This window comes from Camelina sativa, chromosome 6 (genome assembly GCF_030686135.1).
Source record: "Camelina sativa cultivar CO46 ecotype springtype chromosome 6, ASM3068613v1".
In the NCBI taxonomy this organism is placed as follows: Eukaryota; Viridiplantae; Streptophyta; class Magnoliopsida; order Brassicales; family Brassicaceae; genus Camelina; species Camelina sativa.
In genome coordinates this window covers 26,306,545-26,332,614 of record NC_141885.1, presented here as the reverse complement: position 1 = coordinate 26,332,614, position 26,070 = coordinate 26,306,545, and the positions used below count along the sequence as shown (strand labels likewise).

The window sequence follows — 26,070 nt, the reverse complement described above, 5'->3', positions numbered from 1 at the left end:
AATGCTCTGTTTCTCGCTTACCCACAACTCATATTAGATACTATTGTTTTGGGATTTTTCCATGTTAAAAGAAGTTTCTCTTAAGAAAAGAGTTTACCAATGAGTTAAAATTTACAAATCATAAACCGGATTGATTTCAATCCAAGAGAGCATAACCATTAGGATCATGGACTATTATTCTACAACTACTTGTCGTACGTTCTATGTTCTGAGGAATCTTTTTGCAGACCTGAGCATGAGACTCGGCTTCTCTTTGAAACTTCTTTACCATTTCGTCAAGCTCTTGTTTCCTAGTCTCCACATTCTTTTCTGCCACTGGCTCCTTAAGTCCAAGGTAGAGTAAAGCAGCGGACGCCAGCGCACAGCCTGAGAAGATTAGAACAGCTCCGAAAATCTCAAAGGCATGTGGAGAATCTTGAGCTCCTGGTATCCCATCTACGTTGATTCCAAATAGACCGGTCACTATTGAAAGCAAAAGACCCACTCCTCCAAAGATTCCTAGGTTGTGAGTAACCGTGAGGCTCCGGTCCTAATCAAGCCAAACAAAACAAATTTAAGATGACTTGGAGAGTTTCCTACTTGCGTGGTCATCATCTCCAAAATTGAAAATCTCACCTGCAACCATGCTCGAACCGTGTTTTGCATGACGTCTTGGATAGTGAATAACCGACCACGAACGGCTTCTTGTTCATTGATCATACCGCGGGTGCTCTTCTTTATTCCTTCTAGCAAGTCTTTTGTTCTGTTTCCTTTTAGTTGCTGAAGAAGCTCGAACACAATCTCTTCTCTAGCATGGAGAGACCATTTCACCCGAATAACCTGATAAATGATGAACAAGAAAATATTGTAGTGATTATAAAGTCACTTGTATGAAGAAATCAATAACATTATTCCACATTAGCTAGCTGATCTCATCTTGTAGTCAAGCAAGAATGCCTTACCTGGGTCGAGAGCTTTCTGATCTCTTGATTCAAGATTGTAGTGAATAGATTTAGATCCTCGTACAGTCTCCTGATATCAACAAAAACAGTTTATTCTGTTTCATTAGACATAATTCAAGGAGCACCTAAGAAAGAAAATACCAAAGTAAGAGAAGGCTTAGTTGAAGTACTTGTTCATAAACATCAACTCAACTTCATCAGCTGCACCAAATATATATTTCCGGAATAGCCTACATTAAGGATACAATATTATCAATCATAATTGGGTTAAATCCAGAGGATAAAGAGAATCAAAAGGTTCTTATATCTTAGCTAAACAGAAAACTAATCTAGTGCGGGAGAAAGATGCAAACTCTAAGAATAATATAAGACACATAGTTCTATCAAAGCAATGCTAAGGCTTGGCAAGTTCATTGCCAATACCGTACAGACCAGGTAAAATGTGTATCCATTGCTAAAAGCTTGCATAATGAGCACTACTAAACTTCCCCAACATACAATCTTTTAGAACTTGATCTAGATCGCGGGAAGACAAATACCTATCATCCCAGCGTGCAAGGCGGCATGCAAGATGTGCTATTAGTTCATGAATGGTTCTCGGAATGCAGGCTCCACCAGCAATAAGCATTTCCTGGTAAGACAAAAAAAAGGCATAGAAGAAGAAGCCTAAAAAAATACTGAAAAACCTGTTTTGACTAATTGACAAACGAATGATTCAGATGAGAAGAACAAACCTGGACTTCTGTAATACCTAACACACTAATGTTCAAGGCAGAACCTTTAACGTGCAAAGCAGTCACCAGAAAATTCTGTGCTTGCCATGACCTTAAGACAATAGGTATGTCATCTTCCTGGATAAAAGGATCACCAGCAGATTGTCCCAACAGCTCAAACAGCAGCCCACCAGAAACTCTCACAGGAACCTATCCACCACCAACATATAACAACAAATTTGATCTATTACACACAGCTGTAGTAGAACTAAAGCACAGCCTCACATTACAAAGAAGCAACATACTTAGAAGAAACTTTTTACCTCATACAAAATATGTTTCATTCGGTCACTAATCAGCTTGCTTTCGTCACGCAGAGCAAGGCTTACAGCAGGATGTAACCACTGCGCATTACGCAACCAGGAGACAATAGCTGGATGGGTAGGATCAACATGGCACCACCATGTTGGACCAGCAAGTGGTCTTTCCCAGTAAGGAGCAGCAAGCTCAGCAACTGTGGCTTTATCCTCATCAATGTTTTGAAATTTCCAATCATTATCAACTTGCACAGTCTGAACAAGCTCAGAGATCCTATCCCATCCAATTCCTCGCCAGTAACTCCTGGACGAAGGCTCTTCTCCTTCAGTAGAACCAAACTGGTCTGAGTCACAACCCTGTTTATTCCTATCACAACAACGCTGTACACTTGTGCTGTTGCTGTGACGACGACCTTGACAAAACTCGAAAGCACAGATAAGGCCATTGGTCCAGAGATTATGATAACCTGGATTATTCCCGTTGTTGTTGTTATTCGCATTCATACTTCACCAAATCAAATTTCACTTTCAATCACAGAATTTTTTTTAGTTTGATTCATATATCCAATCTTCTTTCTATCTCGTTTCCTGAATCAAACGCAAACCCAAGAATGATGATGGCTCTAAGGTTCGGCACCGATTCGAAGAAACAGAGAGAGAGAGAGAGAGGGGCAATGTGCCACGCTCGAGTCGAGGGCTAGATTACTAGAAGGCAAAGGTCAACAACAAAACAAACCCACGTGTACGTACATCTACAACAGTTGGGCCTTACTGGACCTTAAGGACCCAAATAAAAAAGCCCAATACGAGTGGGAGTTTGGTTGGGAGGAAGCGGAGAGTTTTTAACTTTTTCAACGAATCAACTAATTCCACAATCTTCTTCTTCTTCTTCTTCTTCTTCTTCAATCATTCAATTTTTCTGGTTGAGCACCACTACTCTCTTTCTTCCTCTGTCTCTGCAACTCAATTTTATCCAATCCAACGCTCCAGGTACCAAAAAAAAAAACTCAACTTTACTTCTGATTGTTGTTGTTGTTCTTGTGTTGATCCCTTTTATGATTGATTTCATCAGAGATAACGAACGTTGGTGATATTAGATCGAGCTTTTTCTGATCCTGACTTTATTTTCTCCGATCTGTTTGACACTTAGCTTGATCTAGTCCTATCTTTGTTTAGATCCAACTTTCGTATCGTTTCTTTTCTCATGATTCACTCAGTACATAAATGCCATTGTATGTTGTTTGGTTTGAGCTTACACTAACATACCACTAGGATATGTTGTTATGATCCCTAGTTGATTAGATCTTTATTGTGACGCGAGTGTGAGATCAAAGATCAGCATTGTATGTTCTTCCTGTGTTGCTTGATTGACTTTTGAAAATGATGACCTGTTTGTTTCCTGCTTAGGTAGGTATGTCGACTTCTGAGGATAAACAGGAGATCCTCACAAGAGGTCCTGATGAGGGTGACGTGAAAATCGTCGATAGAAGTCAGAAGGATAAGGACGAGGAAAACGAAGAAGGGAAAGGTGGATTCTTTGATAAGGTGAAAGGTTTCATTCATGACATTGGTGAGAAAATCGAGGAAACCATTGGGTTTGGGAAGCCTACTGCTGATGTCTCTGCCATTCATATCCCTAAGATCAATCTCGAGAGGGCTGATATTGTTGTTGATGTCCTTGTCAAGAACCCCAACCCAGTTCCTATCCCTTTGATTGATATCAACTACCTTGTCGAGAGCGATGGGAGGAAACTTGTTTCAGGATTGATCCCGGATGCTGGAACACTCAAGGCTCATGGTGAAGAAACTGTCAAGATACCATTGACTTTGATCTATGCTGACATCAAGAACACTTACAATGATATCAACCCCGGGATGATCATACCTTACAGGATCAAGGTTGATCTCATTGTCGATGTGCCTGTTTTGGGAAGGCTGACATTGCCTCTTGAGAAATGTGGAGAGATCCCTATTCCTAAGAAACCTGATGTTGATATCGAGAAGATTAAGTTCCAGAAGTTTTCGTTGGAAGAAACCGTGGCGATCCTCCACGTGAGGCTTCAGAACATGAATGACTTTGACTTGGGGCTCAATGACTTGGACTGTGAAGTTTGGTTGTGTGATGTAAGCATTGGGAAAGCTGAGATATCTGACTCGATCAAGCTTGACAAAAACGGAAGCGGGTTGATCAATGTGCCAATGACTTTCCGACCAAAGGACTTTGGTTCTGCTCTTTGGGACATGATCCGTGGGAAAGGAACTGGGTACACTATCAAAGGTAATGTCGATGTTGATACACCATTTGGGGCAATGAAGCTTCCTATTATCAAGGAAGGTGGCTCCACCCGTCTGAAGAAGGAAGAAGATGATGATGACGACGATGAGGTTATTACATGCTCTTCTTCTCTTTTGCTTATATATAGCTTGAACACTATCTATGATCGTTTTTACTAACAAACACAGTTTCATAATTCTTACAGGAGTAAGGAAAAGAGAGCTGATGAGACAGAATGGTTGTTAAGTACTGAATCTGGGATCTTAAAAACTATATATAAATTATATGAAAGACTTATATTGGTGTGTGCTTTTTAATAACTGGTTTGGATCAGACATTTGAATAGAGAGCTGTCTTTTGTTTTATTATTGAACTTCCTATATCATTGTGGTCTGGTTCCCTTGGTTGTGTTTTGTTTCAGTCTGGGACCATATCCGATCAAAACCATGATAAAAGACCAAATTTGTGTTTACAACAAAACTGAGTTAATGTACTTATGTATTTTACATCGTGGTGTAATCTTAAGCAAAGAATGAAGCTTTCGAAACTGATCCTAGGATTTTAAATTTGGAAACCCACTTGCAAGTGAGTGATGATGACTCTCATTTTTTTTGTTGTTCTCCAACTATCAATCAGTATTCAGTAGTTTTTATGTACATTTTGTACCAAAAAGGATTTAAACATTATTATGAATCTCTCTGTTAAAGAAGACAATTATCATGAATCAAATACATAATCATCTGTTGAGAAGTAGGCTGCCAGAAACCTTTCTTTTTTTGCAAAATAATTTGTTAACTATTAATCACAATTTTGGTGGCAACTTAACCATCTCCTACTCTTCACAATCATTCTTTTGGTGTCTCTACCATATTATAATTCACCAAAATCTCCTTACTTATACCCACAAACTCCTCACAAAGATCTCTGAATCTTTCAGCTGAAAATATACAATCATAACAATGGCTGGAGGCACAGCTCTAACTCCAACCTCTGTAGGATCCAAGTCAGTTCCAATGAGGAACCATGAAGCAACCGAGAGAGGCAATAACAACAACAGCAACCTGAAAGCATTACCCAAAGCGGTCCAACCGGTTTCATCAATCGAAGGAGAGATGGCTAAGAGGCCACGTGGCAGACCCGCTGGCTCCAAGAACAAACCCAAACCTCCAATCATTGTGACTCACGACAGTCCAAATTCCCTCAGAGCTAATGCCGTCGAGATCAGCTCAGGTTGTGACATCTGTGAGACTTTATCGGATTTCGCAAGAAGGAAACAGAGAGGTCTCAGCATACTCAGTGCCAATGGTTGTGTCACCAATGTGACATTAAGGCAACCAGCTTCATCAGGAGCAATTGTGACATTACACGGACGTTACGAGATCCTCTCATTGCTTGGATCAATCTTGCCTCCACCAGCACCACTTGGAATAACTGGTCTGACCATTTACTTAGCCGGACCTCAAGGACAGGTTGTTGGTGGAGGAGTGGTTGGTGGGCTAATCGCGTCTGGTCCTGTTGTTCTCATGGCTGCATCTTTCATGAATGCTGTTTTTGATCGTCTTCCTATGGACGATGATGAAGCTGCTTCTATGCAAAACCAGCAGTACTACCAGAATGGAAGATCCCGTCCTTTAGACGACATTCATGGACTGCCTCAAAATCTGCTCACTAATGGAAACTCCGGTTCTGATATTTACTCTTGGGGGCCTGCACAACGTGCTATGTCGAAACCTTGATACAGCTCTCTAATCTCCACGTTTCATCATAATATCAGAGTGCCATAGTCTTATTATCTACTTTACCTTGGAATCAAAGATCGATGTTTCTGTAGGTAGAGAGAACCATAAGTTTGGTTAAAACTGAAGCTTTATCTTCCTCTGTAGTTTGTACCTGCAACAGTAAAAAGAAGAAACTGAAAAACACACAAGTAATTGTTTAAGAATCTTAAGCAGAATCCTCTAATTTAATACGCAAATATTACAATATTTTTATCCTTGATCCAAATCCAGTAATAACAAGACATAGCAATTGCAGTTGCACCGTTCTAGCAATCATTTAGGACACTAAGCTTGCAACCAACTACTGATTTTACTCAACATGTTATCTAATTTCTAAAATCTCTAGAGGATTTATGAGGCTTTCGCTAATAAGATTCAGACTCTTGGGGTTTCAAATATCTGGGGAGTTAGGAAATAAATGAGGTTTCTCATGTTTATGATTAGATACTTTCATGAACAATGCCAAAAACATTATTACGTCTATTACCTTGAAAATCATAGCCTATTTCCAATATATAACTACCTTGAATTAAAATCAATAATTCTGTAGGTAGAAGAACATATTTGGTGAAGCTGAAGCTTATCTTCCATATGGAAAACTTAGTAGATAAACCATAAACACATAGAAAACCCGAATGATAAACTAACCTTGAAGAACATGTAGACGGAGTTCCAAAAGATTGTTCTGGATTTAGAACAATAACTTGTGCATATCCAAATCAACATTCTCTACCAAGTTTTCTATTGAAAGATTCCCTTTTGGACACTTCCCTGTATTGATCTCACACAACATAGGCACTATACATGGTCAGTGTGAACTGCAAAACATGCCATGGCTTTAATTCGAAATAAAGACACAGAACTATGCTTGACATAAATTTCCATTGTTAGTGCAACACATGCATAGGCCTTACTACGTCTACAACCAATGATATAAACACATGCAAATGTACAAGATTGACAGCGACCAGCAACATCATCAAAATATTTTCATCACCAGTTTCTCCATTAACTTATTATACCAAAAAGCAAGAATTTCTCAGAAAATGAAGACAAGATTTCAATAACCCTCATAGTGCTTATTTCAGTAGCAAAAACAGCAGAAGCGACTAGTAGACTTGCTGCACATCAGAACACAAGCATCATACCATCACACTCACTCTGGTGCGAGGACAATCCATATGCCTACTTTACAAGAGTGATTTGAACCTAAAATGGGCTAGAGAAAATGGTGCTAATTGCTCACCTAGGAAGCTTCTTGTTGGGTCTTCTATTCACATACATGGCTTATATTGCTGCTCAGATAGCTTGACCTGGACGAAACCTATAGAATATACTATCAGGTGTGGTTTTAAGAGACTGTATCTTTTGTATATGAACTATGTATAATTAACAATATAAGAAAGGTATAATACCTTATCTTTGGCTACATCCCCAGAAGACCAGAACTATGAAATTGCTTATTTCTCACTTAGATAAGTGTAACCGATCCTAGTTGTAGCATCAAACAATTCAGCGAACTGAGCAGTAGCAAACCTGATTTTATTGCAGAGACATCCCAGTTTATAATACCGAGTAAGCTGTAAATCTCTGTAGATTTAGGATGTTTTTTCCCACAAGAAACAAACTCATGAACTTCAAAATCCACTTCAATCGAACTGCAGCCAACTTCTTTCTCCATTTGTCTTGCCTTCATCAAAAGCCTCTGCTCAACTGCCTCTTCGAACAAGCCGTAAGAAGCATAAGCGTTAGACATGAGCACATAACCACAAGTTTCATCTGGATCCAGCTTCTTCAAACATTTTGCTGCGCGTTTAGCCATCTCAACATTACCGTTTTTCCTGCAAGCTGCAAGCAGAGAACTCCATATAATAGCATCTTCTTCCACCGGCATCTTCTTTATCAATGATTCTGCTTCATCAAGGTGCCCCGCTCCACCCAGCACATTAACCATGCAACTGTAGTGTTTTACTGATGGCTCAATCATATATTTATCTCTCATTAATCTGAAAAATTCCCCAGCTTTATGCACTTCCCCAGAGTAAGCACAAGCTGTTAAAACACTAATGAAGCTGACTGAATCTGGTTCCAAGCCAAAACGCTCTAACTCCAAGAACAAATCCATAGCCCTTTCCTCGCATCCATTATTAGCTAGACCAAGAATCATCGAATTCCAACACGATAATTGCTTCTTAGGAACACACTCAAACACCTTTAGACCTTCCTCAATACACCCGCACTTGCAGTACATATCTATGAGTGCTGTAATAACTATACTATTCAATTCAAATCTATTCCTAACTATATATTCATGTATCCATCTCCCTTGCTCGTTTGCTCCAAGGTATGCACAAGCATTCAACAGACTCACCATTGTAAACCCATCAGGTTTCACATCTCTCTCCTGCATCTCACGAAACATCTCAAACGCATCCTTAAATTCACCATTCCTCACAAACCCACTAATCATAGAGTTCCAAGAAACTTCATTCCTCTGCGGCATTTCATCGAACAGCTTCTGGGCCTGATCAATCAATCCACATTTAGCAAGACCCATCATCATCGAATTCCAAGCAACAACATCAAAACCAGTCATCCTCACAAAGATTCTCCAAGCTTCAACAACACACCCACAAGTCACGTACATATGCAACATCGTATTCCGTATGAATGAGTCGTCTTCAAGTCCCTCTTTAATAACCCTCCCATGCAATTGCCTCCCATCACGAGCTTGCCCAATTAAACCATAAGCTTTGAACACCGAAGGATAAGTCAATCTCTGCGGCTTCACAGACGGAGAAGAACACAACATATCGATGAAAATAGAAACCGCCATCTCTGGAAACGAGCTCCGTGAGAAACCACGGATTATAGTGTTCCACACAAATGGGTTCTTGCGATTGATCCTTGTGAATACCAAATAAGCGTAATTCATATCTGACGGAGACGCGCAGCAGAAGGCGAGGACACGGCTCGCGGCAACAGTATCTGAGATTAAACCGGTTTTGATGAGATTGGCGTGAACTTGCTTGAGTTCTCTCATCGTACTGCACTGTGTGTCTATCAATCGGATATAAGAAGCCGGTGACGGAATCGCCGGCACTGTCACACCTGAGTAGCATAAGATCGTCGGAGACATTTTTCACCCGCCGGAAGTTTAAAGGTGAGACATTTATGGGAAAAACAAAAACTTATCCTTTTGCGGGAGATTACACACGTGTGGGAATATTGAACAACAGAACCACACGTGTTTGGGTTTTTGTAGTTTATGAACTTGACGATTCAATCAACAAGAAGAGAGTACGAAGTTTCAACAATGTGTCTAGTATTTCAGCAAAAGTTATATGATTATTTCATAAACTGATCAGCTAGGATAGGAGCAAATCTCTTTTAAGAGTACAAGAACAAGGCAAAATCACCAAAACGAGCAAAAGAACCAGGCTTTATCTCTCTATTGCTTCATATCTGCAGAGCATCAGCAATGGATCCTGCGAGGCTCAAGACTTCGAATGGAGCTTTGTTTCCTATGGCCTTGACCGTCTGTGGACATGAATCTGTGATCCAGAAGTAAGCAAACGCTTCTTCCAATCCTAATTCGAAGAAACAATAATGCAGACTTCAGTTTTAAAGATGCAACAAAATGTAAATAGAACAATGAACAAAGTAAGTTACTCTTACACATATACTTACCATTGTTCTTGTGGGTGAAACGCTCCCACGAGCTCTTTGGGAAGACACCGTGAGTTACATAAGCACTCACCTTCGCGGCTCCATGAGCTGCCAATACTTTCTGTGTGACAAAAAAGAAAGTGAAACAGTTAAGACGAATGAAACCGCCATTCTCTTGACAACTTCAGACTAGATTCTCATAAAACATCATCTGCAGAATTAAGAAACTACAAAGATTTTCGATAAAAACTAGTCTGAACTTGGAATGTTAACACAATTAGCATGAAAGACTTAATTAAGTTTGACGTAGAGCCTCTCCTTAGTATTAACTCAACACTTGTGATTAAGAAGTCATTGAAGATTGCTATAGGTAGATGCAAAATGCAGGGAGATTGTTCATGAGGGATCCAATACCTGGCATTCGATGAGTGTACCCCCAGACTGCACAAGATCATCCACAATAACAACGTGACAACCAGCGGGGTTACCTTCCTTCAGCCTGACTATTCTCTTATCGCCTTCACGAACCTTTGTACACACAACCTATTATGATTCAAGATTAAATTCCATTAGATATTGTGAGGGTCACAAAGATGTTCACTTGAAGCTTTATGAGATATTAGTGTAGATAGCTACTAACCGTGGGATACTGATCCAAAAGCTTGTGGAAACGCTTCCAGGCTCCATCATCTGGAAATGCAACAATGACCTGCAAACCAAAGGAATCAACTTTAGCTGAAGGAGAATATAAACACAAAGAAGAGTCACAGGGACACAATCTCAGTAACAGTTTTGCCCCTTATAAACTGGATAAAACTAACAAAGATTTCATGAACTAACTTTCTCAGTTTCGGGAAGCTGCTGAAGGCGTTTAGTCAACAACGGGATACCAGTCTCAAACAAAGGAAGAACCTGGTCAGCAAAGTAAAACCTTTCCTGCAAAACATTAATCATATACATAGAGAGAGAGAGAGAGTGATAAACCTGAATTCCACAAATAAATGTAGCAAAACCTGGAGATATATCAGAAGTAAATAAACAAAACCTGCAGAGCGTGGATGTCATAGATGATAACACTAGTCGGACCTCCACGTGAAATGGGGATATTAGAGACAATCCTTGCCATGGTAACAGCAGTTGCTACCTCTCCTTCCTCTTCCATTCTCTCAAAAGAGCCAGTGGGGAAGAAAGGCAACACCAAAGTGAAGGAAGCGACAAACAAGCGAGGGAGCAAGTAAATAACAGAGATCTGCTCAAAGATAACCGCAGGAGAACTGAATGAAGCAAGGAAGGCAACGTGCTGTCCTCGGATGCCATGTGCGTTGTTGATAAACAAATTGGGGAATCCATCAGCAAAACTCCTGAAAGCATATATATAGCAAATGACCAAATCAATTCACATTCTAAAAATGACCAAACACAATCCAATCCAATACATATAAGCCACAAATATCAAAGCAAAACACAGAATCTGGAGCAGAACAACAAAAAAAGGGAATATTTTGAGCAGAGTTGAATCCAAATTTCAGAATAAAGATACGATTTTTACTGAAGTTAAACTCACATAAACCCAACCAAAGATATATCATTCAGAAACTCAAACAAGAGAACGGAGAAAATGAGGGAGGGGGAAGAAAGATCACCTCCAGTTGATGGATTGAAGAGTGATATGGTCAGATTCAGAGGCGATATTGCGAGCAAGCTCTTCGCACTCTAAGCAGTAAAAGAGATGAACTTTCTTCTTCTGTAATTCAGAGACGATGGCGTCTTTACAAATCTTGGTCTCCATGATGCTCTTGTTGTTGGCTGCGTTCTCAGACATTACTGAACCGCCGTGCAAGAGTTCGGATGTGTTTGCTACGGAATCGGATACACCCAAACAAAAGAGGGTTTAAAGTGTTTTTTTTTTTTTTTTAATATCTTTTCTCCCAAAAGCCCACGTTTTTAATTTATTTTCGGCTGACAATATTTGATTCCTTTTACACTTTTATTTCTGCACCCCAAAAATTTATTTGATGATTTTGTTTTTTAATATTTTTTTAAAATAAAAGGAAAACTATACTTTACTGACATTAAAAGTTCATTTTTTTTTCATTTATGTTGCCTTTATTTCCAATAATATTAAATATTTTTTTCTTTTTCACAAGTCAAACTTTTATTACTTTTTAAAAAAACTTCTTGAACGGCATGAACCAACTCAATTAGCCCAAATATGCATTAGTCTTTTTTTTTTTGGTTGTCAAATAAGCATTAGTCATACATTCAGAAAGAGTAACAACATTTGACTAGGTAATTCTGCCTTAATTTTCCTTCATAGATGACTAATTTGATAAATTTTATAAGTTTGAACCGAAAGAGATTTGAACGTAACAAAAAGAGTAACTTCAGTTTGATTCCTTACACTTTATTTCTGTACCCCAAAATCTTATTTGACGATTTTGTTTTCTTTTAAAAAAATAAAATAAAAGGAAAAGTATACTTTACTGGTACTAAAATTTCATTTATGTTGCCAATCTTTCCAATATTGAATACTTTCCTTCAAATATGTAAAGAAACCTGTGTATTGATCTCATCATCAACTACATTCAAATATTCATCAGTTTTATGAAAGAGACAGGTACTGAAATCTATATAGCCTAAGTAAGTTGACAAGGTTCTGCCGTTACATTACATGAACCCTTCTTGGCTCCTACCCAAGACCAAAGAAAGTACGTAGTACTAGATGTTCGCCATCAACAATGTCTAACCCGAAAGAGACAGACAATGACACATTTCATAACCATGAGGGACAGTCCCGAGAAGTTGAGAAGGTTCTGAAGTCCCATGGATTCCTACGTCACTCCTAAGCAAAACAATCATTCTACACCAAATCCCTTTGCTTTCCTCACTACTAACAGTACTTCGTTTTTCTTCTTCCCATATAAACGCCAACTTCCCATAGTATTCAGCCATTGCAACGCCTTGAGGTTTGCCAAGATCCAAACCATAAACCACTCTACATAGCATCAGTTTAGAGTCATACCACATTAACCTGAATCTAGAGAAGTAAACGTAAAGCACATTGTCAATCACGCACTTTCCTGTGGCCAGCCACTCATCATTAAGCATTTCAGATCTCTGACAAGAACCATCTCTAGTATCATACGTAGTCACTTCACGATTACATAGAGCATAAACCTTTCTGTCTAGTGTAACATTTACCCCATATTTCCATATGCAACTTTCTTTTTCATCGGGAGTCGGAGCTGCTTCCCAAGTTTGCGTCTTTAGGTCAAATCTTTCCGCTGGAATATCGCCGTCTCTACATCCTCCGATCACATAGATCTTACCTCCAACTAGTCCCACGGAGTTGTACCGTCGCGTCACTAACAAACGAGGTCCTTGACGCAACTCTTCAGATCGGGTGTCACGAATCCATAAGCTTGATGAAGGAGTGTCGCATCCGGGATTCAAGAAGATCTCTGGACCAACGGCGATCATGTGAGAAGAAAGAAAAGGCTCGGGAGGATACGAGAAGTCGTCTATCGAGTCGAAGAGATTCTCAGTCGTACTGTTCTCAGTCCTGCGAAGAGCGTACGCTGCGTACCAGTTGTCGTATATGAAACGATAGGTTCCGTCCATGAAGCAGATATAAACAGAATCCTTTCCGAGTAAAGATCGATTCTCTTGAATCTCAGGCGAGCGAAAAAGACTTCTCAAGTTCTTGGAGACGCAACAGAGGATTGGGTAATACCGTTTTGGTACGCGGGCTAAGACGTTCAAAACGATGTCCAATGGCAGTGAAAACAATGACGGCGAAGACAATGAAGACGACGGTGGATGGTTGGTTTTTCGCGGTGGTTCGTCAGCGTTAGAAGCGGCGAGGTGAGACATCATGGCGCTTATAGTTTGAAGGGGAACAAGACTTGGAGAATGAGAATCTTTCAGAGGAATTGAGATTTTTATTCAATTTGGTTTCTGTTTATATAGCCAAAAACCACAAACCGGTTTTTTTCTTTCTATGATTCAGTTTTTAATCGGTTAAATATTAAGTTCATCTACCTAGATACTAGGTCTAATTAGTGTTACGTCTTTCTTAGTTCTTGAACCCTCAAAAGAAACAATCTTAGAGGTTATCAAAGAGCTTCATCTTTGACATTGGAAAAAAGAGTCTTTAATTTAAAATGTAGGAAACCAAAAAACAGAGTATTATTCGGTTTAGTAGATACACAGTTTCGGTTTTCCATTTGAATCGGTTTAGTAGAAAGGGACAAGAGAAACACAGCAACGCCTATGTAACTGAGTGAGATACAGTCACACAAAACTTGCTAAGCAGCATAGCACATTCATAATTCTGTAGACACAAACTGTATTGATATATGTATTTTTTAAATGACTAACGGAAACATCATCCTTCACCATCAAGTATCAACATTATATCTATCATGATTGACCCGAAAGAGAGACAATGCAGCAATCTATAGTCGCGAGGAACAATACCGAGAAGTTGAGATGGTTCTACAGTCAAATCATACCTTTACTTCACTCCTATAGTCCTATCCAAAACAATCATATTGTATACCAAAGAAAGTACTACACACTTATCGTCTACAATAGATGTCGAGTTTAACCAAGAGACAGACAGTGGTAAAGACTATAGCTGTGAGGAACAATCCGGAGAAGTTGAGACAGTTCTGCAGCTCCATTGAATCCTTCTTCACTCCTATCCAAACCAATCATTCTACACCAAATCTCTTTGCTTCCACGAAAAAGAAGACTTGGCATCTCCCATAGAAACGCCAACTTCCCATAGTATTCAGCCATTGCAACGCCTTGAGGTTTGCCAAGATCCAAATCATAAACTACCCTCCATAGCATCAGTTGAGTGTCATACCACATTAACCCAAATCTAGAGAAGTAAACGTAGAGCACATTCTCTATAACACAAACTCCTGTCTTACACCAATTGTCATTAGGCAACTCAAACGTCTCGCAAGAACCATCTCTAGGATCATAAGCAGTCATGCCATGATGAAAGCTTAAAGCACAAACCTTCCTGTCTACTGAAACCTTTGCCGGAGTGATCCATGTGAAACGCCCTTGTCTCTCAGGGATTAGCGCTTCTTCCCAAGTTTGAGTCTTTAAGTCAAATACTTCCGCTGAAACACCGTCTCCTCTGCTTCCACCGATCACATAGATCTTACCTCCAACCAGTCCTACACAACTGTACGTTCGGTTCACTAACAAACTAGGTCCTTGACGAACCTTTCCAGATTGGGTGTTAAAGGTCCTAAAGCTTGATGAGGCATTACTAGTTCCTGGAATAAAGAAAATCTCAGGACCAACGGCAAAGACGGAAGAAGAGCAACGACAATGCTCAGGAAGGAAAGAGAAATCGACGGAGGCGAAGACATTTTCAGTTGTATCTTTCCCAATCCTGCGGAGACTGAACCAGTGATAGGTCTGAGTAGATATAAAGCAGATATAAACAGAATCTTTTCCGAGGGAAGATCGAGTCTTGTATATATCAGCCGAGCGAACAAGACTACGCAAGTTCTTGGAGACGCAACAGAGGATTGGGTATAACCGTTTTGGTACGCAGGCTAAGACGTTCAAAACGAGGTCGCGTGGCAGTGAAGAAAACGATGACGGCGATGACATCGGCGGTTGGTTGGTTTCTTGCGGTGGTTCATCGTCGTTAGAAACGACGAGGTTAGTCATGGAGTTTTAGTTCGAAAGAGAAGACTAAAGAGAGATTAAACAAAAAAAAAAGAACTTGAGAAGACTAGAGATCATAAAAGAGAATCTTGTTAATCTTTCAATTTGTGTTTCCGTTTATGTATAGCCAAAAAAACCATAACCGGTTTATTTTTCTCCGATTCAGTTTTAATCTGTTACAACCGGTTTATAACTTTTTTGGTATTCGACTTAGCTTTTATAACTCTGTTTTCAGTAAGAACTAAGAACTTGTATACAATAACTCTGTTTTCAGTAAGAACTTGTATACAATGACTCTGTTTTCAGTAAGAACTTGTATACAGTAACTATTCATACTAAATGTGCACATTTGATCCCAAAAAGTCTTTCATAGAAGAAACACACTAAAAATATTTTAAAGATACCAAAGCCAGTGAGAAATTTAGATTTTTGAGTAAGCAGCCAAAATACATGGCAGAATTAACCCAATCTTTCTCTCTTTTTGTTTCCTAAGTCTTTGTTGAGATACAAAGGTTTTGCCGTAAGTGTAAATTGTAACTCAAAAAGCATTAACTCGATGGTTCGTTTACTTGTCGTATTTTTTACCTGCACTCTTTATAAATATATTATTGCTCCTATCTATTTTCTTAGTTCTTGACCCTAAGGAAACAATTAATCTATGAGACTATAAAAGAGCATATATATGACTGTTAACATGGTCTTGCATCATAGACTGAAGAAGAATCTTTAATGAAATATAAACTTGCTCTGTAGATTCGGTTTAGTAGACAGAGACAAGAGAAACAGCAGCAACTCCTATGTACCTGACGAGTGAAAATACAATCACACAAAACTTGCTAAGTGCAGCAGCACATTCATAATCCTGGAGACTACATGCAAACTGTATTGAAACTTAATCAAATGAGTAACGAAAATATCATCATTTACAATCAAGTATCAACCTAAAGAGAAAGACAATAATGCTGCAATCTATTAAGCCTCGACTCGAGGAACAACACCGAGAAGTTGAGATGGTTCTACAGTCTAATGAATCCTTACTTCACTCCTATCCAAAACAATCATTCTACACCAAAGAGAGTACTAAACATTTATTGTCAACAATAGATCTCGAGTTCAACCAACCGACAGACAATGGTGAAAACTAAAGGTGCGAGGAACAATCCGGAGAAGTTGAGACGGTTCTGCAGCTCCATTGAATCCTTCTTCACTCCTAGCCAAGCCAATCATTCTACACCAAATCTCTTTGCTTCCACGAAAAAGAAGACTTGGTTTCTCCCATAGAAACGCCAACTTCCCATAGTATTCAGCCATTGCAACGCCTTGAGGTTTGCCAAGATCCAAATCATAAACCACTCTCCATAGCCTCAGTTCAGTGTCATACCACATTAAACCGTAACTAGAGAAGTAAACGTAGAGCACATTGTCTATAACGCAAACTCCTGACTTCCACCATATTCCAAAAGGCAACTCAGATGACTCACAAGAACCATCTCTAGTATCGTAACATGTCAGGCCTTGGACTAAGCTTACAGCACAAACCTTTCTGTCTAGTGGAGCACCTATCCCATGGATCCATATGCGACTCTCTTCGTCATGGGGACACAGAGCTGGTTCCCAAGCTTCCGTCTTTAGATTAAAGCTTTCCGCTATAGGATCGCCTTCTATGCATCCTCCGATCACATAGATCTTACCCCCGACTAGTGCTACGCAATTGTACGTTCGATAGGCTAGCAAACTAGGTCCTTGACGAACATTTCCAGATTGGGTGTCAAAGATCCTAAAGCTTGTTGAGTAATGATTAGTTCCGGGAATGAAGAACATCTCAGGACCATAGGCGACGACGGAAGTAGAGCGACGACAATGCTCCGGAAGGAAAGAGAAATCGACGGAGACGAAGACATTCTCAGTGTTACTTTTCTCAACCCTGCGGAGATTGAACCAGTGGCAGTGATACGTATAGGTAAAAATATTTTCTTCATCTATAGTTCCGTCCTTGACGCAGACATAAAGAGAATCTTTTCCGAGGGAAGATCGAGTTTCTTGAATCTCATCCGAGAGAACAAGACTACGCAAGTTCTTGGAGACGCAACAGAGGATTGGGTATAACCGTTTTGGTAGGCGGACTAAGATGTTCAAAACGAGGTCGCGTGGCAGTGACGTAAACGATGACGGCGACGACATTGGTGGTTGGTTGGTTTCTTGCGGTGGTTTGTGGCGTTTGTCGCGGTTAGAAACGGCGACGTTAGTAGTAGTCATGGAGTTTAGTTTGAAAGAGAAGACCAGAGAGAGATTAAAAAAAAAGAAACTTGAGAATAAAGAGAATCTTTTCAATCTTTCACATGAATTGCGATTTTTTATTCAATCTTTGTTTCTCTGTTTATATAGCCAAATAACCATAACCGGTTTATTTTTCTCCGATTCAGTTTTAAATCTGTTAAAACCGGTTTAAAGAGAATTTATTAACCCAATCTTTCTCTCTTTTTTTCCCACTTCCTTAGTCTTTGAGAATGTACAAAGATTTCTGCCTTAGTGTAAATTGTAACTCAAATTAAATTAAAGGCATATTAACTCGACTTGTCGTATTTTATAAATACGCTAATGTTCCTTTCTATTTTCTTAGTTTTTGACCTTTGGGAAACAATCTACGAGATTATAAAAGAGCATGATTGTTATTTGTTAACATGGTCTTGCATCATAAATCGAGAGTTGAACTGAGTGAACTTTTCAAAGGAATTGAGGTTTAATTCAATTATATATATATATATATAAGCCAAAAACCAAATTTCGGTTTCTTCTCCCTAACAGATTTAGTCGGTTAAATCCGGTTTATATATGTTGGCTTAGACATAGATGAGTATGAGACTTAGCTTAAAAGATCAAACTCTGCTACAACTCTCTCTACTACAAGATCAAACTCCAATAAGGAAACATACGACTAATCTCAAAATTTTAATCATCAACCTAATTTTGATTGCAGTGAAACTATAATGTGTGTGCCAAAAGAAGCATAATCTCAACCTTTTTAGGAATGTTCTCAAAGCTAGCTAGGCCTGCTAATAAGTGAGAAATTAGCAAGAATGAAAACATATGCTACTCTGTAACTCAATGGTCAAACTTTTATTACTTTTTGTTTTATTTAAACTTCTTGAACGACATGAACCAACTCAAATAGCCCAAATATGCATTAGTCATACATTCAGAAAGAGTAACATTTGACTAGGTAATTCTGCCTTCATTTTCCTTAAGATGACTAATTTGAGAAATTTTATAATTTTGAACCGAAAGATATTTGAACTTAACATAAAGAAATCTAATCCAATGTATTTGATGAGGTCAAAACCTTTGATTAGTCTGCAATACTAAATTAAACCTTGATTAGTGTGACTATGACCTTTTGATACTGACACTGCAAATTACTAGCTCATAAAAATATTATATATAGGTCCCTATGTCCCCCTAATCCTATTCTTACAACTTACAAGTACAACTCTCTTGTTGGACAAAAACTTGGTCTATTTGATAGTACTAACAAAATCAGAAGTTTCCACTCACCAATATTTTGCTCCAATAATGATTAATCAACAAGACCAAAGTCACCAAACATATGTAAACTTCATCACTGTTAAACTTGTATTCACTCGAGAGAAAGAAAATATCAATTTTCCGATAAAATTTTAAAGAAGTTGAATTATATACACATAAATAATGACGTGGAAACCATGTGTGCATCACGACAATACGAGAACCAATCATGTTCGTCTCTCAATAATCAATCCCACTGTCGTCCATCTTAAGCTCACGCAACACATCGTTACGTGAATCACACGCACCACTCGAAGCAAGATCCACCGTCCGATCATTCCACCTAAGTCTCATCCCATGGTTCAGCCGTCGGATGAACCCTTCGCTACGTCGTTCACAGTAATCCAAGAAGCTAACCACAGACACAGACTTAGACTCCTTATCCTTCCAATGACCACCACCTAACATACCAAAATGACTACGTTTTCGTCCCTCCACGGCCAAATACTCCACCATGCCGGCGACAAGCTCCGGCGAAGCTCCCGACTCGTCTCCCCATAGCCATATCCTAACCATAGAACGTTGCAATGCAGATTCCACAGCGTTGCTTCTTTCCATTAAAGACGATGAGCTTAATCTGATCACATACTCTCCATGACTTGCACCTGAAGTTACCAGAAACTTGTCGACTTTATCACTGCTGTTTCCACAGAATCTGACCGTCACGTGGTTTACAGGCTTCCGGAGACGATGAGGAACACCCTCGTAGAGAAACCTCTCTACAAATTAGCTCGTATCAAGCAAAATCCGCACTGCGGTGTCATCAGATTCGAAGAAAAGGGCGAATCTTTTACCGGAAGGAGAATCTTTAGCATCGTTGATGATACTTATGGAGAAACCTTTTGAAGCCTCATGGTTTGCCCACAAGGAGATTGCTCCAACGAGAATTACAGTGAAAATCCGTAGAAGAATACTTAATTTTGATTCCGATGTTGAGCTTTCGGTAGTGGGTTTGGTGGCTTGGAAAGGTTGAAGAAGAGTCTGATCCGCCATTGATCCACAATGGACAGGTGTCTACATAGAGATAAAGTCGTGTAACGGTTTTGTAATGGTAACGAATTGAGGCAGAGACATATAACGAATCTGTTGTAATGGACAACTAAATTCTGATCATGTCTTTCACATGGAAAGGATAATGTACACGCAAGAGGATGTTATATATACACATTACTGACAAGGACAAGTTCTGAATAAAGCGTAATGTACTAATAGGGATGTCTTTAGATCGGGTTTTTTTTTTTTTTTTTTTTTGGCGTGAAGTAATCCCTAAAACCCGGTTACTTTGTTCCGTGGGAAAAACAAGCTTTAATACTGTACATTTGTTTCTTCCATAACTGCGCCAGATCTGTACACTTAGTTTACCATTGATGGTGGGTTAGAGTTTCCAGCTAGTGGGGCTTTACGACGACTCTTCTGCAACGTTCTTGGAGTTACCGTTTTCTCTCGGATTCTCGATAAGATCCATTGTGTAAGACCAATCTGAATCAGGCACAGCTATGTTCCAAATGCTTGAAAAGAGTTGCTCCTGTGTGATCCATAAATACAAGTTCAAATTGGTGGACTTAGACTCTAAAGAGACTGCATTTTGCATCCATTTATCAAGAAACAGAGGATTTGTATCCAATAACTTACGTGATCATTGGAGTCTTGACCCTCATCATGGTGGGAGACTTCTGGAAACAATTGCTTTTCTTCCTTCATATGACTTGGAGTCTGCATGTATGAAGCAAGAGCAGACTTCCCTTGGATCTCTGCATATGCCAATGAAGCAGCTTTCCCACTGTTGAATTTCTCCCATACTTTACCATTGAAGGTCTGCAGAAACACACATTATGAGTATCTGTTAACTATAACAATCTCAAGCCACTGAACCGAAAATTACCATATGGTCTATTAGAGTACAAGAGTAGAAGTATATAAGTTTAGGGATCTCTTTGTAAATACATTAACCCTAGGTTCCTCTGTTTGGTATTATATATAGCTGTAGCTACTCTCTTTTGATAAATACAATACAAACATTTCTTATATGGTCAACCTCATGCTTATAGTGAAGAAAAAAAACGGTAAAACCTGTTGGAAGGGAACGATGTGCAATGGAGACACCATGTTGATAAAAGCGTGACCCATATTGCATTTATTCTGTATCCAGGAAAAATCTAGATCGTCAGTAAGTTCTCAGGTCAAACAAAAGCATCATGAGTCCACTCTCTTACAGTATAGTACCTTAACGTCTATAGGTAAGCACAGGAAGTCATAGTCTCCCTTGTGCTTTTCGTCAACTTCAGCCACCAGCATCTTGTAAGTATACCTTATAAAACAAAGCATTTGAGAGTTAAAACATATAACAAAGTATACCTTAAAGAAGATCTTAGATTGAGATCAAAATATAACGCTTACTTGTTTGGGATGTTTTTAATGATTAATGTAGTCCGCATATCATCTCCACTACCAATTTTATCTAAGTCAATATGATATCTCCCACCATCTATGAATTGATTCTGATTGTGAGTCTCCTGGTTATGGATCCTACCCTGCTCAGCAGAAGATTCAGGCCTTACTGATTGAAACCCTCTACTCCCACCGAAAGGAACTGTAGGCATTGAAGACATGCCAAAGCCAGTGAATTCCCGTTCGCTATAGTTTCCCGGTAGACTAACACCAAAGTCTTGTTTTCTATGAGCATTGATGTAGTTTTTGCTGATTCCCATATCACCAAATCCAAGGGGTATCTCTGTTGATCCAGGGTAGCGATTCATATGGGTATTAAAATGAATGCTTGAGGGAGCAGAGCCCACATGATGCTGGTATTTTCCAAGCAATGAAACTTGTCTCTCAGCAAATGGAAGACCACTCCTGACAGGGAAAGGACGTTCAGTAGAAAATGATGATGATGAAGACATTCCAGTGTAACCAGGATAATTCATATGCTGAGGAGGGCTTCCCCAGCGATAGCGGTGATCAGATGAAGTCCCAAATCCTGAGGTGTGTGGAGCAGCAAACCTCATGGAGTTGGAAATCCCCCCTGCTATATGCTCTGGCAATGAATGGGGTTGCCCATAGGAAACGTTGTGCATCAAACCCTTGTTCAGGATAGTTTGGTTTGGATGATTCAATAGCCCTTGGTCATTATTATTGACTGGTGAAAACCCATGAAAGCTAGAGGGATGAGCAGGAAGAATTGAAGCAAGTCCAGGCATATTATCTGAGTTAACTGGCCTGACCATTCCTAGACCATGTGGCATTGGAAAGGCATGCGAAGGAGAGCCCTGCACTGGGCTACCAATTGGCCAGTTACCTGTGAAGTAGATTGAATGAATCCCCGACAAGGCAAGCTAACCAATGGAGTAAAAAAAGAAATGATCAATATGAGATTACCTGGTGGGGAATTAGCAACTTGTGAGCCTACTTGATTGAAGAAATTTTCGTGTCTGTCCAAATCTTGTTGACTTTGTGATGGAACCGAGCTGCATACATATAGTTTCAGTGCACTGTGTGTATATAAGAATACTCAGTTCTTGAAAATATACAAAGTGCAGGCAACTCACAGTCGACGAACCCCTCCAGGGCGGCTAAGTTCGAGCTTTATACATTTACCACCTATCTCGCTTCTGTTCAGTGCTTTCAGGGCCGTCTCTGCATCTCTAACGTCATAGTACTCAATGAACCTGTGGAATCTCCTGTTCGGGGTCTCTCTAATCTGCATTTACAAACAAAGAATCAATCAGTGGATGATTTGATACATTAAATACCAAACAAAGAGAAGACTATCTTAGACGTAAAGACATAGCATATGCACATTTAAAAATACAAGTTGGCCTAAGAAACATAAATTACCTCTCTTATTTCACCATAAGCACCGAACAGCTGAAGGAGCTCATCATTCGATATTGTTGTGTCCACATTAAAAATCACAAGAGTTCCTTGATTCATATCCTTCTCTGACGGATTTTCCTATCATGTGGTAGTAACCTGATGATTAGAAAAGTACTAAAGAAAAACTGAGACTTCAAAGCAAGAATAGTTCTCCTAGACCATACTTTAGGAATGGAAAAGTGTATGTCCAGCGTCCTTTTTCGTAAGAGTGTGTTCTGTAGTGCACGCATTGCGGCATGAGCAGCTCGAATATCATAGTAGGATATCATAACAAAACCCCTGCTTTTGCATGCAGTGTACAAACTTCTGATCTCCCCAAAGGGCTGGTGACAAGTAGAAATCACGTCAGCAAGTGCAAGCTAGCCTCGATATTAAATGAGTTGAGACTAATAAGAATTCGACAAGAAAAGTATACGTTACCTCAAAAAGGGCGCTTAACTCAGAATCCTCGACACTACTGTTGATATTTCTTACAAATAATGTCCTTGAAGGATGTTCACCGTTTGGATGTTCTACTGAAACTCTGCCAGACGTATTGGCACGTTTACGAGGAGCAAATGCATTTGCAGCACCGCGATCAGATATCTGCAACCCTGACACATCAACAGCATGATTATCTTGGGATTCAAGATCCAATTCCATACCCCCTCCCGTGCAAAATACATCACACTCTTCGAGGTCTTCAAGTTCATCAGGCAACCCGGTAAAATTAAGCTCATCAATAAGGCCAGGAAGAAGCTCATTCTCATCCTCAGGGAGAAAAGAATCGGGTTCAACATCTTCCAAAGAATCTTTCTCTGAGTTTCCTATGGCAAGTTTGTTCAGAATGGGTGAGTTATCATCAAAGGAGAGCCAACTATCTGAATCAGTCATATTCACTGCAAGTTTGTCAAAAAGAAAACAAAAAGATATTAGGAGTGAATCCAGGTAAATCAAGATTCCATCATACTGAATCACTAAAAGAAGCTAGGACATACGCTTATCATGAAAAAGTGTAGGCAATGAGCTTGAGAACATGCTGAGATCACTTGCAGAACGATATCTAGTGCCTCCAATAAAAGTCTCAGATGATCTACTCAGCAAAGATGGCATGTCTAGATTTCACAATAGCCAAATAAATTAGATATCAAATAATAAAAGAACCAAAAAAAAAAAAGGAAACAAAGAAAGAATCTTATGATACCAGCAGATAGTGATTCCTTGGGTTCTAGCTCCATCTTTTTGCCTTCTGCAACTGCAAACAAAACAACCAGAGACAACTATATATGTGAATCCTATGACAATTCACATGAAAACAGAACAGTTACTTCCTAAGATCATGAGGAGTTCTCGAACTTATGATATAACACAAGCTACTACTACTGTTGTCTTTCCTAACCAAGACATAAACAAGCAGAAACAGAATCGAAGCAAAAAAAACCATGAAATCTCTTCAGTTACGTTGGTCAACTTGATGAATAGACAACAATAACAAAAAAAAGAGAAACTTTTGTTGCTTGTGGCGACAAAACATCAACTGTTGAAAGAAACTAAAAAATCAAAGCTTTAAAAAAGCCCAGAACAATCATAATCAAGCTACATGACGAGGAGAAATCAAACAAATAAAGGAATACAAAAACTTCATATGAATCATAACGCACAAAAAAAATCAAACCGATTTTGCAGAAATTGAGTAAATAAGTTAGTAGTAGTACCTGCGATGATGGAGGAAACCATTAACAAGAGGAAAAAAATAAAAATAAAAATAAAAGAAGAAGCTTTAAGAGTCGGAGAACAAAACAAGAACAGAAAGGGAAAGAATCGGAGAAGCAAAAAAAAAAAAAAAAGAGGGCAAATGTTTTCGTAGAAGAAGAGGAATTTATTGCTTACACTCTTCCTCCTCCTCCTTCCGTTGCCGGGAAATTACACAACCCCCCCCCCCCCCCCCAGTAAACAAAAACTGAGAGAGAGAAGAGAAGAGAAGAGAGAGAAAAAAAAAAGAGGCTAATATTTAATTATTTATTTTATGAAGTAATTACAATTTAAGTTAAGTTATTTTACTTAATTAGAGTGCTATGATTTCTAAAAATCGTTTTTAGAGAGAGAGAGAGAGGCCTAACCGTTGACACAAACCTAATAAACATATACAATTGTGACATCTGATATTAATATGTTACTAATATTTACACGAATTTATCAACATGTCCTCTGGTCAATATGTTTCTTACACGAATTTTATTCATCGAATACATAAAAAAAAACCTTTCCCAAGACTTATAACAAATTATCTATATTCAATAAAAAGAAAAGTAGAGACTGAACAAATATTTCCTCCAAAACCATATATCATAAACTTTAATAATACATCTGTTTAGTAGATAAAATCTTTTTTTTTTTTGGTAAGGAGTAGATAAATTAATACTGAAATTAATTCATACTGATTAAAAGAATACTGAAATTAAATAATACCCTACTGATACCAAAGAAAAAAAAAGGTTCTTATTAATACTAAAATTAAATCATACTTAAATACCCCCTCATAACAAATAAAAAAATTATATTGATTAAAATAATCAGATCATTAATTAATATTATGGGCCTTACTCAACATTTACAATATGGGCCTTAATTACATAGTTCAAATAATCGCTAGTATTTTGATCTAATTACGTCAGCACTTATTTTGACGAAAGCTCATGTCTCCCCCTCGCCTCAAGTGATGTTTATACATTTTATGCACTGGAATGAATGAACATATTATTTCTCTTACACATTTATAAAATCATAAACTGATCAAATTTGGCAACATTAAAAATATTGGTAAAATAAGCTTTAAACTGTAAGATTACAAAATACTAATATTTTAGATTACATTTTTTTTAAAAATCGATTATATTGCTTAAATATCCATTTATATAAAACTGTCTAAATATCTGTACTTGTGCTTCTAACATGCTCACATTTATTATGTAGTCAAATTTATTTAAAAATAATCATATATGTAGTCAATGCATGATCCATAATCACATTAATCAAATATGATTTCCAACATTAACTTTTGATATATTCAGTTATAGTAGTTTTGGGATTCTCTCCATTTTGAAAGACAATAAAACTAAATGAAAATCTCTCCTTTATCATATATATATATATATATATATATAGATCCAACTAAAAAAAAATATACAATAGTAGAAAAGTAGATAAACAATCCTTCACAAAATCTCTCCTCTATAACTCTTTTTC

General features: G+C 38.6%; 6 protein-coding genes and 4 pseudogenes across 9 annotated transcripts; 2 read left to right on the top strand and 8 right to left on the bottom strand.

Moving 5' to 3' along the window:
- Positions 1 to 62: 62 nt before the first annotated feature.
- LOC104793224 (uncharacterized) lies at positions 63 to 2,692 on the bottom strand. The gene is made up of 7 exons (XM_010519544.3): positions 1,978 to 2,692; positions 1,676 to 1,864; positions 1,481 to 1,572; positions 1,112 to 1,171; positions 942 to 1,011; positions 616 to 819; positions 63 to 529 (listed from the first exon to the last, which is right to left on the bottom strand). The coding sequence occupies exons 1-7, from the start codon at positions 2,473 to 2,475 to the stop codon at positions 137 to 139; spliced, it is 1,506 nt and encodes a 501-aa protein (XP_010517846.1). The 5' UTR covers positions 2,476 to 2,692; the 3' UTR covers positions 63 to 136.
- Positions 2,693 to 2,823: 131 nt separating this feature from the next.
- On the top strand, positions 2,824 to 4,752 carry LOC104793220 (uncharacterized). 2 transcript variants are annotated; one of them, XM_019226807.2, is made up of 3 exons: positions 2,824 to 2,961; positions 3,379 to 4,356; positions 4,452 to 4,752. In XM_019226807.2, the coding sequence occupies exons 2-3, from the start codon at positions 3,385 to 3,387 to the stop codon at positions 4,455 to 4,457; spliced, it is 978 nt and encodes a 325-aa protein (XP_019082352.1). In that variant the 5' UTR covers positions 2,824 to 2,961; positions 3,379 to 3,384; the 3' UTR covers positions 4,458 to 4,752. The 2 variants fall into 2 exon arrangements, with proteins under 2 accessions (XP_019082352.1, XP_010517839.1); XM_010519537.3 differs by having other exon boundaries at positions 2,829 to 2,961; positions 3,383 to 4,356.
- A 152-nt stretch (positions 4,753 to 4,904) lies between these two features.
- LOC104793222 (pentatricopeptide repeat-containing protein At2g42920, chloroplastic) lies at positions 4,905 to 9,163 on the bottom strand. Its single transcript, XM_010519539.3, is given in 5 exon segments — positions 4,905 to 6,136; positions 6,673 to 6,822; positions 7,271 to 7,348; positions 7,440 to 7,556; positions 7,559 to 9,163. Coding segments are annotated over 2 exon segments (1,677 nt in total). The 3' UTR covers positions 4,905 to 6,136; positions 6,673 to 6,822; positions 7,271 to 7,348; positions 7,440 to 7,484.
- On the top strand, positions 5,206 to 5,982 carry LOC104699417 (AT-hook motif nuclear-localized protein 16 pseudogene; annotated as a pseudogene). The gene has a single exon (XR_015559981.1). The product of XR_015559981.1 is annotated as an AT-hook motif nuclear-localized protein 16 pseudogene (transcript).
- A 117-nt stretch (positions 9,164 to 9,280) lies between the features above and the next one.
- Positions 9,281 to 11,654, bottom strand: LOC104793223 (ribose-phosphate pyrophosphokinase 4). Its single transcript, XM_010519543.3, has 7 exons — positions 11,337 to 11,654; positions 10,739 to 11,054; positions 10,534 to 10,629; positions 10,334 to 10,402; positions 10,108 to 10,236; positions 9,715 to 9,814; positions 9,281 to 9,614 (listed from the first exon to the last, which is right to left on the bottom strand). Exons 1-7 carry the CDS (start codon positions 11,513 to 11,515, stop codon positions 9,484 to 9,486), a joined length of 1,020 nt encoding a protein of 339 aa, XP_010517845.2. The 5' UTR covers positions 11,516 to 11,654; the 3' UTR covers positions 9,281 to 9,483.
- Positions 11,655 to 12,345: 691 nt separating this feature from the next.
- On the bottom strand, positions 12,346 to 13,566 carry LOC104699416 (F-box/kelch-repeat protein At2g44700-like). Its single transcript, XM_087453189.1, has 2 exons — positions 13,427 to 13,566; positions 12,346 to 13,255 (listed from the first exon to the last, which is right to left on the bottom strand). Exons 1-2 carry the CDS (start codon positions 13,564 to 13,566, stop codon positions 12,436 to 12,438), a joined length of 960 nt encoding a protein of 319 aa, XP_087309315.1. The 3' UTR covers positions 12,346 to 12,435.
- A 732-nt stretch (positions 13,567 to 14,298) lies between these two features.
- Positions 14,299 to 15,372, bottom strand: LOC104699415 (F-box/kelch-repeat protein At2g44630 pseudogene; annotated as a pseudogene).
- Positions 15,373 to 16,358: 986 nt separating this feature from the next.
- Positions 16,359 to 17,622, bottom strand: LOC109133381 (F-box/kelch-repeat protein At2g44700 pseudogene; annotated as a pseudogene).
- Positions 17,623 to 18,993: 1,371 nt separating this feature from the next.
- On the bottom strand, positions 18,994 to 20,015 carry LOC104793219 (uncharacterized; annotated as a pseudogene).
- A 41-nt stretch (positions 20,016 to 20,056) lies between these two features.
- Positions 20,057 to 25,169, bottom strand: LOC104793218 (protein MEI2-like 2). Of its 2 annotated transcripts, none has more exons than XM_010519534.3 (13): positions 24,540 to 25,169; positions 24,029 to 24,079; positions 23,823 to 23,939; positions 23,266 to 23,723; positions 23,010 to 23,168; positions 22,807 to 22,923; positions 22,518 to 22,669; positions 22,348 to 22,436; positions 21,370 to 22,267; positions 21,196 to 21,280; positions 21,043 to 21,111; positions 20,605 to 20,787; positions 20,057 to 20,497 (listed from the first exon to the last, which is right to left on the bottom strand). In XM_010519534.3, the coding sequence occupies exons 1-13, from the start codon at positions 24,559 to 24,561 to the stop codon at positions 20,372 to 20,374; spliced, it is 2,526 nt and encodes an 841-aa protein (XP_010517836.1). In that variant the 5' UTR covers positions 24,562 to 25,169; the 3' UTR covers positions 20,057 to 20,371. The 2 variants fall into 2 exon arrangements, with proteins under 2 accessions (XP_010517836.1, XP_010517837.1); XM_010519535.3 differs by having other exon boundaries at positions 24,715 to 24,861.
- Between the last annotated feature and the right edge of the window lie 901 nt (positions 25,170 to 26,070).

Coding starts and splice junctions, on each gene's coding strand:
- LOC104793218 (XM_010519534.3), bottom strand. CDS start 24,561: ATGGTTTCCTCCATCATCGCAG. Junction 23,169..23,265: donor AGTTAAGCGCCCTTTTTGAG/GTAACGTATACT, acceptor ACTTGTCACCAG/CCCTTTGGGGAGATCAGAAG. Junction 20,498..20,604: donor GTCAAGACTCCAATGATCAC/GTAAGTTATTGG, acceptor TGGATCACACAG/GAGCAACTCTTTTCAAGCAT.
- LOC104699416 (XM_087453189.1), bottom strand. CDS start 13,566: ATGTCTCACCTCGCCGCTTCTAACGCTGACGAACCACCGCGAAAAACC. Junction 13,256..13,426: donor TTAGCCCGCGTACCAAAACG/GTATTACCCAAT, acceptor CGCTCTTCGCAG/GACTGAGAACAGTACGACTG.
- LOC104793223 (XM_010519543.3), bottom strand. CDS start 11,515: ATGTCTGAGAACGCAGCCAACAACAAGAGCATCATGGAGACCAAGATT. Junction 11,055..11,336: donor CTTCAATCCATCAACTGGAG/GTGATCTTTCTT, acceptor ATATGCTTTCAG/GAGTTTTGCTGATGGATTCC. Junction 9,815..10,107: donor GTACACTCATCGAATGCCAG/GTATTGGATCCC, acceptor TTTGTCACACAG/AAAGTATTGGCAGCTCATGG.
- LOC104793220 (XM_019226807.2), top strand. CDS start 3,385: ATGTCGACTTCTGAGGATAAACAGGAGATCCTCACAAGAGGTCCTGAT.
- LOC104793224 (XM_010519544.3), bottom strand. CDS start 2,475: ATGAATGCGAATAACAACAACAACGGGAATAATCCAGGTTATCATAAT. Junction 1,865..1,977: donor TGAAACATATTTTGTATGAG/GTAAAAAGTTTC, acceptor GGTGGTGGATAG/GTTCCTGTGAGAGTTTCTGG. Junction 530..615: donor CGGTTCGAGCATGGTTGCAG/GTGAGATTTTCA, acceptor TGGCTTGATTAG/GACCGGAGCCTCACGGTTAC.